General features: G+C 45.6%; 1 protein-coding gene across 1 annotated transcript; it reads right to left on the bottom strand.

The window, feature by feature from the left end:
• Nucleotides 1-10,012: 10,012 nt before the first annotated feature.
• Nucleotides 10,013-11,591, bottom strand: LOC127962573 (relaxin-3 receptor 1-like). Its single transcript, XM_052562188.1, has one exon. The coding sequence runs from the start codon at nt 11,449-11,451 to the stop codon at nt 10,258-10,260; it is 1,194 nt and encodes a 397-aa protein (XP_052418148.1). The 5' UTR covers nt 11,452-11,591; the 3' UTR covers nt 10,013-10,257.
• Between the last annotated feature and the right edge of the window lie 352 nt (nt 11,592-11,943).

Genomic DNA, 11,943 nt, shown 5'->3' with positions numbered 1-11,943 from the left:
AGAAGACTTACAGGTTGCTCACGTGACATCTACGTCATCAAGCTCAGTTTTAGTCTGCACAGTACGCCCGACCCCCAGGAATTGCGTGCTTCTAATTGACTTCACTTGTCTCCATCGAATCCAATGGGGTCACTGTGTCCATTTCTTTTACTGTCTATGTGCTTGAGTCCCAATAAAGAGAGACCATTCAGAAGTTTCCGTGTTCTCTGAGTTTCTCCCTGGTATCTACGATACAACGAGAAACTTTCTCATAATAATGACTTAACATCTCGTAATAAGAAAAACTTTCTCAAAACAATGAGAAATGTTCTAATAATAATGACTTAATCCATAAAAAAAAAAGATTTTAACACATGCGCAACTCAAGCGTGACAACACGCTAACGACATCTGTTGGTCAAAACCATGCAAGAACGGCGCAAACATTGCTTTTTCTGTAATCTAGTGTATAATGATATAATCTGTCATTAAATAAAGATTTCAGATAAATTATCTGCATTTTTGTTAGTCTTTTGTTAATTTGTAGCACTTACCATCAAGTTACTCTGCCAGCATGATAGTTCATGACTTCAGATATACAGTAAAGGAATATATTCCAACAAAAATCACATGCATTTTATGAAGATACATATCTATGCTTCAGCGACCCACACCACTTCTTGTAGGACATGAACGTGAAAAAATGCTTAATGTGGCTTAAAGTACAATTACAAATTCAGAATACAATATAATTGATCATTCATACAGGCAAGCATAAGAGCACAGAATTTCAGTGTAAGGGAAACAGGTCAATTTAGCTCAAAGGGAATCATTTAAGATTTTAAAGGGAATTTGAACAGAATCACTGTTTCACGGCTGTTCACGGAGACGCGCCTGCGGTTCACTGAACGAGCCGTTTAACATCAGATCTGCGCTGGATACTAATATCCAAACTATAGTGAAAACACTATCAATTAGCACAGTAACAAGATCGGCAGCTTAAGACATTAACTTGTAAGCACAAAACACAAGATACTTCTCTTTTGAATATGAATAAGGCTTTATTAGATAAATCTAAGACATATAAACTAATCTAACACATAAACGCACGCACACACACATTCACACAAGTTGCAGGAAGGTCGAAAGTTAAGGAAAGATGAGTTTAAGAGAATGGAAATATGGAATCCCAAGTTTACAGCAATACGTTAAATTGCATAGACATGAACAACCATCAATCATGTAATTAGCCCTTGCATTGAGTTCCTCAATGTGACTAAAATTATATTAGATACACCAGCACAACAAATATCTGGGGATACGTTGCCTTAGTTTCCTGTGAAAGGGACTCCCGTTGAAAGGGTATCCCGGTGTCGCTGATTGGCTGGAAGTTCAGTTGGCTGAAGTGACGTCTTGGGGAGCCCGTGCTTGGGCGTTGGCTGAAGCTGGAGTTGTGTGGCTGGTCGGAGTTCAAACGCGCAGACGAGGTCGACGTTACAAAACTTAACTCAGAACACGAAACTCTCAAACGGAAAAGAAAAGAAATAAAGTTTGACGAGACTAGGTTGTGTTCCTTCTCATTGTGGCATAAGTAGCAGCAGGCAGGCACGCTGGAACCGCGCTCGAAGAACCATGATGACTAACCACATGGCTAGATGCTACAAGCTAAAGCTAGGTAGCAAAGCTACAATCTAAGAGCAGGCATGACTGATAGCACGAGCAAGGCTGGAACTAAAAGCCGACATGGCTAATAGCAGCAGGCAGACTAGAACTAAAAGCAGACTAAAAGCAAAATTACATCGTGTCCAATGTATTTAAACTTCCTTGTTGGCCACCCCTCAAATGTTGCCTTGACCAATCAGATATGTTCTTGGGGTGGGTATCATAAATCATTTGTTTATCTTACCAAGCATGTGGTTCTTGCCTCACAGGGTCTAATTTTGGACATGATTCCTATAACATGATTATGATATATTTTACAAATAAATGATTGTCAGGACAATATCAAGCAAGAAAATGCGATTATTTGAATACTAGACATGACTAGGTATCCTATAGTTATCAAAAGACATACACAATAAGTGATTATACATGATAGTCAAATGTGTGGGTTACACGTAAATGAATATGGAGTTAAGCAATGGAATGATTCATTCATAAGTCTTTTTTGAGTTCATTCTGGTCCATATATAATGTATAAAAAGCAGTTTCTTTGCCATTCTCTGGCAAAGGGACTTTTCTGTGAAGACAAAGGTTTAAAGCCCTTCCCCCTTAGGAATTTCAGTCTGGTTTCACTGGCTGGGGGGGAAGTCAATGCAAGTATTTAACTTGATCTCCTGGGTTTACATGTGATGTCCAGCGTTGCATTTCAATCACGAACAATAAATTTGACAATCTCTTCTTCGAATTAAAATTGTTAATAATTGTTCTATTGGTGTTAATGTTGAAAGCTGTTGTGTGAACAAGTTGGTTGGTTGGTTATCTTGCTTGGTTCCTGTGGCACTAGAACTGATTTATGACTTCCTGAGGAATTCAGCTCATGTTTCAATGCACACAGCTCTGATAGACTCTTTGATTTGTCTGATTTGACTCATTTCTGCTACATCAGCACAACACCCAAAGTTGCACATTAAGCGTTTTGCTATTAAAAACTGTTAAAGAAAATGCATAAGCATTGCTGTTTTGTGTTGCATTCATATTTTGGGTCCACCTGAATGCCTGTATATACACAATATGGAATGTTCATTAATTTCTGTACTGAATTTTTGGTTCAATCTGTCTTTGTACTTCAAGCCACATTAAGCATTTTTCATGTTAACAGTTTGTCCTGCAAGAAGTGGGATGCTGAAGACCAAGAGGTCTTTGTTTTTGTTTATTTGTTATTTTGTTGTATTTGTTTGTTACTCAGATGCAGGCAGTGCACTGAAAGAGCCAAAACCAACGCGTTGCCATTCAACATCTACTGTACATGCATGTTGATTTTATCAGACGATGTCATGATTAGCCTATAAATGAGGTTAACATGTATCAATGAGTCGTGTTTCGTCACTATTTACAGTGGAATTTTTCTACAATATTCACTCATGACTCAATCTACTGTCAATCTACTGCAGTAGTCTATTTCCTCTTTCAATCAGTAGAAAATGTGGTTTACATCCGGTCAAAAATACCGTCATATTGCTTGAAACTGGCTCACCAACATTTGACAATAGAAGACTGGAAAAATGTTCCCTGGTTTGATGAGTCTTGATTTCTGCTGCGACATTGAGATGGTAGGGTCAGAATTTGGCGTGAAGAACATAAAAGCATGGATCCATCCTGCCTTGTCTCAACAGTTCAGACTGGTGGTGGTGGTGTAATGGTGTGGGGGGGGGGGATATATTATTGCCACACTTTGGGCCCCTTAGTACTAACTGAGCATATTTTAAACACCAAAGCCTACCTGGGTGTTGTTGCTGGCCATGTCCATCCCTTTATGACTACAGTGTACCCAAGTGACTCCCAAACTATTCGCTCAAGAATTTATTTTTCCAAAACCCTCCTTTGTCTGACGCTAATCTGCGGTTATTGGTCCGATTGTTCATTTCCATTTTATCATGCCTGTAATTGTCAAGGGGCGAGACTGGGACTCAGTTGCAGGTGCTCAAAAGGTCAGTTTATTAGATGGCTTAATTCCAAAGGACAGAGAAAAAAATAAAAATGAGAATTAACAAAAAACTATCCAGGAACAGGGCAGTCTGGAGCAGATCCAAAAGAGCCTCCTGGACGAATTCCACTAGGAAATCCTCTGATGCAATGCCCGGACAAACTGACAGGGAGGCGGGGGCGCTGTTGAGGCGGGGAACTGGTGGCGCGCTGTGGCGCGGCGAAGAAGAGGAGTGACAGCGATCGGTGAGCTCTAACACGGAAGGCTGGAGAGTAGCGCTGCCTGAAAGCAGGAGGAAGTGGGAAAAAACAAACAAACTAGAGGATGAAAACAAAACGGGCACGATCTCTGTGTAGGCTAAACAAGAGATGTGGATAAAGTTGAGACATGGACGAAAACAACTCGACGATCTGACAACAGACAGCACACATGAGGAGACTAAATAGAGAAGGAGTGATTATCATAATGCAGAGCAGGTGATGGTGACCAATAACAAGATAATAATGAAACAAGAGGGCGGAGACGGGCACCACGGTGACACAGAAGCACATGGTAAGTGTAAACAACACACACTATGGGGAAAAACAGACAGATCAGCCCGGGGGCGTGACATTACCCCCCTCCCCAGGAGCGCCCCCTGGCGCTCCAGGGAAGGTACCACCACGCTGCCGGTTGAAGTCCTCGATCAGCGACCGATCCAGAATATCCCGAGCCGGGACCCAACTCCTCTCATCCGGACCATATCCCTCCCAGTCCACCAGATACTGAAATCCCCGACCACGACGTCTGACATCCAGCAACCTCCTGACAGTGAAGGCTGGGGAACCATCCACTAGACGGGGAGGGGGAGGGTTAGTAGCAGATGGGTTAAGGCGAGAATGAAACACAGGCTTGACCCGAGAAACATGAAAGACTGGGTGTACCCGACCAAGTATGGGAGGTAACTTGAGCTTTACCGCCACCGGACTCAATACCTTGGTGATCTGATATGGCCCCATGAACCTGGGGGCTAACTTGCGAGAAGCCACCCGGAGAGGAAGGTCCTTGGTAGACAGCCATACTCTCTGACCACATACGTAGCGGGGAGCAGGAATACGGTGACGGTCAGCCGCTGCTTTGGTTCGTCTGGAAACCCGAGCCAAGGTTTCCTCAGCCCTCCTCCAGGTGCGGCGACACCTGCGGACGAAGGCTAAGGCAGACGGAACAGCAGCATCGGGTTCCTGTGAGGGGAACATAGGAGGTTGAAAACCAATGGAGCACTGGAATGGAGACATACCTGTGGCCGCCACTGGCAAGGAGTTATGGGCATATTCAATCCAGGATAACTGTTGGCTCCAAGAACTCGGATTATGGGACGTCAGGCAGCGGAGAGCTTGTTCCAAAACCTGGTTTGCCCGCTCGGACTGCCCATTGGTCTGAGGGTGAAAACCTGACGACAGACTCGTAGAGGCCCCGATCTGTCGACAGAACTCCCTCCAGAATCGGGAGACAAACTGTGGCCCCCTATCAGAAACCACGTCCACCGGAAGGCCATGAATCCGGAAGATGTGGTCAACCACCACTTGAGCGGTCTCCTTAGCTGAAGGCAGTTTGGGAAGGGGGATGAAATGGGCCGCTTTAGAGAAGCGATCAACCACCGTCAATACTACGGTGTTACCCCTCGATGGTGGAAGACCAGTGACAAAGTCAAGGGCTATGTGTGACCAGGGGCGGGAGGGGATGGGTAAGGGCTGTAGCAGACCAACAGGAGGCTGATTAGAACTCTTGTTCTGGGCGCAAATTGGGCAGGCAAACACAAACTGCCTGACGTCCTGGGCCATGGACGGCCACCAAAATCGCTGGCGGATGGCAGCCAGAGATCTCCGAACCCCAGGATGACAGACTAACTTGGATGAATGCCCCCACTGGAGGACTTCGGGGCGCAGCCCACCCGGCACGAAAAGTCTACCCTCTGGGCACTCCCTCGGCACCTCTCTCTCTCGTATGGCTTCCAGCACTCTCCTCTCCACGTCCCAGGAGAGGGACCCTACCACAATCTCTTTAGGGATAATTGTTTCAGTAGATACACTGGTTCCTTTTGTATCTCTGTAAAGACGGGAGAGGGCATCAGGTTTTATATTTTTGGAGCCTGGGCGATACGAGAGAGAGAAGTTGAACCGGCCAAAGAAGAGTGCCCATCGGGCCTGGCGTGAACTCACCCTCTTGGCCGAACGGACATATTCCAAGTTCTTATGGTCCGTCCAAACCAAGAAGGGCTGTGCTGACCCCTCCAACCAGTGACGCCACTCACCCAAGGCTAGCCTGACCGCCAACAGTTCCCGGTTCCCTACGTCATAATTCCGTTCTGCTGGGCTCAGGCGGTGAGAGTAGTAGGCACAGGGATGTACCTTCCCATCTCTGGGGGATCTCTGAGAAAGGACCGCACCTACTCCAATCTCAGAAGCATCCACCTCCACAATAAACTGGCGTTCAGGGTCTGGAAATGAAAGAACAGGAGCAGAAATGAATCGGGACTTTAGGTCATTAAAGGCCTCCTGAGCCTTCAAATTCCACCTAAACGGTACCTTAGTGGAAGTAAGAGCTGTCAAGGGTGCAGCAACCTGACTAAAGTTTCTGATGAAGCGCCTGTAGAAGTTGGCAAATCCCAGAAACCGCTGCAGTGCCTTTCGTGAGTCTGGAGGTGGCCACTCGGCTACGGCCCTTACCTTAGCGGGATCAGCTTTGATTCCCTCCGCCGAAATGATATAGCCCAGGAAGGGAACTGACTTGGAGTGGAAAACGCACTTCTCCGCTTTAACATATAGCTGGTTCTCCAGCAGCCGTTGTAGCACCTGGCGCACGTGTTGGGTGTGTACCTGAAGTGAAGGAGAGAAAATAAGAATGTCATCTAGGTACACAAAGACAAACTTGTTAACCATGTCTCGCAACACGTCATTAACCAGGGCCTGGAAGACAGCTGGGGCATTTGTCAGGCCAAAGGGTAGCACCCGGTACTCATAATGTCCCGAAGGAGTGTTGAATGCTGTCTTCCACTCATCCCCCTCTCGAATCCGAACCAGGTGATAAGCATTACGGAGGTCCAACTTACTGAAGACCTTGGCTCCCTGCAAAAGTTCAAAGGCAGATGACATTAAGGGCAGGGGGTACCTATTCTTAATGGTAATGTCATTCAAACCTCTGTAATCAATACAAGGGCGCAAGGAGCCGTCCTTCTTCTTAACAAAGAAAAACCCTGCGCCAGCAGGAGACGAGGAGGGACGGATGAGACCGGCATCAAGGGACTCACGAATATATTTGTCCATAGCCTCTCTTTCTGGACCAGACAGGGAATATAACCGACCCCTGGGCGGAGAAGTGCCTGGGAGGAGGTTGATGGCACAATCATAAGGCCGGTGAGGAGGCAGGGACACAGCCCGGGACTTGCTGAAGACCTGCCGCAGATCGCAGTACTCCTCCGGCACCCCGGACAGATCAGCATCATCCACCTGCACAACAGGAAACACAAAACCAGGAAAAGAGGCAGAACCCAAACAAGACTCAAGACAAGACTGTTTCCAAGACAAGACTGAGTTTCTGGCCCAATCCACATGAGGACCGTGCTGCACCAACCACGGGTGTCCCAGAACCACGGGGGCACTCGGGGAATCAAGAAGGTACAGCTCGGTTATCTCATGGTGATTGCCAGAAACGATAAGACTTACAGGAGGGGTGAGGTGAGTGATGGTAGTGATAGGGGAATCATCCAGAGACCGAACAGAGATAGGAGTAGAGAGGGGAATGGCGGGAATTCCCCACTGCTTGGCCAGTGCCGTGTCCAGGAAACTACCACCAGCCCCAGAATCCACCAGGGCCGAACAGGAGTGACGAGAACCTCCGAACTGGACACCCACGGGAAGTAGTGTGCGGGAGGAGTGGGGGAAATTAAGCGGAGATGTGCCCACCAGAATCCCCCTGGCTACTGATGGGCCTTGGCTTTTAGCGGGCATTTTCCAACGAAGTGTCCGGCCCTCCCACAGTAGAGACATAAGCCCCGGGTGAGTCTCTCTTGCTTCTGCTGGGAAGTAAGACGCAGTCGTCCCACCTGCATGGGTTCAGGGTCAGCAGGAGATGGCAGAGGCAGGACTGGGGTGGATTCGCTGGTCATTTCACCCACCCTCCAAGAAGTGCGAGCAGTCAGTTGTTGGTGACGAAGGCGAAGGCGGTTCTCAACACGGAGGGCCAGGTCGACCAGATCATCGAAACTGCGTGGAAGCTCTTGGGTGGCGATCTTGTCTTGGATCTCCTCGTCTAGTCCAGCACGAAACACAGCTCTGCAAGCCCCCTCATTCCAGTCACAGGCCGCTGCTAAGGTCTTGAATTCAATGGCATACTCGGTCACTGAGCGGCCTCCTTGCTGTAGCCGTGCCAGCTGGGCCGCTGCTTCATCACCCCGAGCAGAACGGTCGAATAATTTGACCATCTCCTGTCGAAAAGCCCCAAACGAGGCACAAAAGGGAGCCCGGGCCTCCCACACTGAAGTTCCCCAGTCACGGGCTCTGCCTGTGAGGAGGGTTAGAACATAAGCCACCTTAGTCTCTTCCTGGGCATATCGGCGGGGCTGGAGGGCGAAGACTAGGGAGCACTGAGACAGGAAGGCTCTGCAGGAGTTAGGGTTCCCATCATAGGGAGGTGGGTTGTTGGCATGAGGCTCAGGATCATGACGGGTAGAGGAAAGGCTAGTGGGGTCCTCCGATCTTGCAGGTGTCTGTCTCTGAAGTTCCTGGAGCTGGGCAGTCAGCTCCGACAACTTGGCATTAAGGAACTCAACCTCCCGCGATGTGGACGTTAGCTGGGAGGCATGTTGGCCCAGGAGAATGCCCTGCTGGGTGACGGCTGATCTGAGGGGATCTGCACCTGCTGAGTCCATGGTGGTCAGATCGTTCTGTCAAGGGGCGAGACTGGGACTCAGTTGCAGGTGCTCAAAAGGTCAGTTTATTAGATGGCTTAATTCCAAAGGACAGAGAAAAAAATAAAAATGAGAATTAACAAAAAACTATCCAGGAACAGGGCAGTCTGGAGCAGATCCAAAAGAGCCTCCTGGACGAATTCCACTAGGAAATCCTCTGATGCAATGCCCGGACAAACTGACAGGGAGGCGGGGGCGCTGTTGAGGCGGGGAACTGGTGGCGCGCTGTGGCGCGGCGAAGAAGAGGAGTGACAGCGATCGGTGAGCTCTAACACGGAAGGCTGGAGAGTAGCGCTGCCTGAAAGCAGGAGGAAGTGGGAAAAAACAAACAAACTAGAGGATGAAAACAAAACGGGCACGATCTCTGTGTAGGCTAAACAAGAGATGTGGATAAAGTTGAGACATGGACGAAAACAACTCGACGATCTGACAACAGACAGCACACATGAGGAGACTAAATAGAGAAGGAGTGATTATCATAATGCAGAGCAGGTGATGGTGACCAATAACAAGATAATAATGAAACAAGAGGGCGGAGACGGGCACCACGGTGACACAGAAGCACATGGTAAGTGTAAACAACACACACTATGGGGAAAAACAGACAGATCAGCCCGGGGGCGTGACAGTAATGTCTTATAAAGCAGCATTTGTGAGCAGTGCTACCTTGTGTGCAGCCAGCCATTACCGGGAAAACAGCTATTTTACCACTCCAAAAGCGGCACCTAAGTGGCAAAGAAAATTAGAATTTTCCTTCAGTTAAAGTTTTCAAGTTTTCCCGGGTTTGCGCGTGCAACACGTGGGCCGGCAATCTGCACCATTTTGACTTTTGACTTCAACATGAAACGGCTTGGGATTTGTTTTAAAAAAAGACTCTTTCAGTGATTCAGAGTTGGTTCTTTCTTTTGAGAGACAATAGCTTTATACATGGTGCACTTACAGATATAACTTTGCTCAATGTTTTCATTCACTTCACTGTATGAAAGGTCATTTTTAAAAATCCATAAAAGGGGCACTTTAAATGTATTTATATATAATATAAATATACATTTATGCATTTAAATGTTTTCAAAATATTAAAATATAGTGTACCTAATAAATATAAAATATACAAATATACACATACTGTATTATGTAAAGAAAAACTGGAAAAACTTTCATTTTGGATATGATTCACTTCACTTTTTTTTTACTTTTGATTAATTGTGAATAAATAATCGTTTGACAGCACTAGTATAACTACAGTTTTTCAAGCATTGATTCAGAGCTCAGAATATCTTTGCATTTCAGTGTATTTTTTATTTCAAATGGACATATTGTTAATCCAATATCAATCAAAAAGTGGCAAAGAAGAATAGTCAAATAGGCGTGGCAGATGCAGGACAAAACATGGCCTAATTATATCTTCTTTTTCTTTTTTCTTTTCTTTCTTTCTTTTTTCTTTTTAGCCATTGGGTCTAACTTGGACATGTTTATATTCAGTAAGCATATAAATACCAACAAATAAAACCGCTTTAAAACTGTTCAAGTCACAAACTAGTCATTCGTCGTTCTCAAATCACAGCACCCATTTGGTTTATCGGGAAAATAAATAAATAAATAAATAAATAAATAAATAAATAAATAAATAAAAATAAGTCCACTGTTCAATCAGTTGAAAGAATCTGTCTGAAAGCCTGTGAATGTTGTCAGTATAAGGTCGGTTGTCTGGATTGTTGGGAGCGTTGTGCGTCAATCACGTTTAAATGAATTCCAGTGTGTGCGTCATCCAGGTTTTGATTGCTGCCTCGGCTGTATCCATATAGTTTTCCAGCCTTCGAAATAACAGGCGAGGAGATGCGCAAAAAGAAACTATGCAATATTTTCCTAAACTCCCGTCGCATTAGACAATACAAAACTGGGTTTAAACAACTATTAGTATGAGCAAGACAAACAGTCACGGGGAATACATACGTATGCACCATGTAGTATGTTTTGTCCCAGTGCACTGCGTTCAGTTTGACCAGCACGCCCCAGAGGGTGATCGCATGGTTAGGCATCCAACAGATGAAGAAAGAGAGGACCACCACCGTTACAGACTTTGCTACTTTCGATCTTCTTCTTAGATGGGTATTAATGCCCCTCTTTAAAAACCTCAGCAGTAACAGATAACATACTGAGAGAATAAACATGGGCAAGATAAACGCAATGACAATTTTCTGAAGGTGATACAAAGCGAGCCAATCCTGGCCATCTGGAAACTTGAGGAGGCAGAGTTTTTCACCTGCCACAACTGTCACGGTGGAGAAAATGGAAGTTGGAGCAGTTGCCACAGTCGCCAGGATCCACAATACAGCACAGATCCACTTCACAGACACGGACTTCTTTCGAGAAGGGATCTTTAAAGCAGAGGCGACAGACCAGTAGCGCGTGATGCTCATCGCGGTGAGGAAAAAGACGCTGGCGTACATGTTCATCACAGTGACTGATAAAATGATCTTGCACATGGCGTTACCAAACGGCCAGCTGAAATCCAACGCCGTGTCTACAGCCCAGAAAGGCAAGGTCAGAACAAACTGAAAGTCGGTGACAGCTAAATTGATGACAAAGAAATTAATGATGGATTTCTTTCGACCTTGTCTTATTTTCATAAGGAAAAACACCAAGAGGTTTCCGACCAAACCCACGGCGCACACCGCAGAATAAACCACTGAGATGATAATCCGCAGGACGAGGCTGCCGTCAGCAGTCACATCGATGTCTTCCAGACTGCTGAACTTGTGCTGATCCGTTAAACTTCTGTTCAAAGATGCCCATCCGCTTTGGTTGAGAATGTCACCCATTGTTTCTGAAGAAATCTCTCCAACAGGTGCCTGGTGGAGAAGGCTGTCTACTGATCGCATATCAGTTAGTCTGACATTGTTTCACACAGAACATAAACGGTTTTAGATGGCAATGGGTTGTTTTGAACACGCAGAACACCTGAGAGCCAGCGTTTTATGCAGAAGCTCGCGGGGAGCGCCCGCCTGTGAAGCGCGCGCACTGGATAACACCGCTGCGTTGACTTACAGCCGTCAGCCGTTCTCTTGACGTCATGTCGTGTCATTCAGATTTGAAGGAAGATGATCAAATAACACAAGATTCCAAAATAGACTTCTAACTTAACTATTTAATAAACAAAAATCTAAAAATATACGGAAACCAAACGCTAAAAAAATGTAATAGAAATATAGGCTATTTCAGCCCATATAGTAGCTTTTGTTACATTTATTAGTCAGTTATTTAAATGCAATATCAAATGATTTAACATTTAATGCTTCTATAATCAAATGATTTAACATTTAATGCTATTATAATTTAATATTATGTTCATGGATTTTATGTTAATGTTTGCT

The sequence above is a fragment of the Carassius gibelio genome, chromosome B7, assembly GCF_023724105.1.
Source record: "Carassius gibelio isolate Cgi1373 ecotype wild population from Czech Republic chromosome B7, carGib1.2-hapl.c, whole genome shotgun sequence".
Classification (NCBI taxonomy): Eukaryota; Metazoa; Chordata; class Actinopteri; order Cypriniformes; family Cyprinidae; genus Carassius; species Carassius gibelio.
Note: the sequence above shows the minus strand (reverse complement) of the source record. Positions and strands in the feature narration are given on the sequence as shown.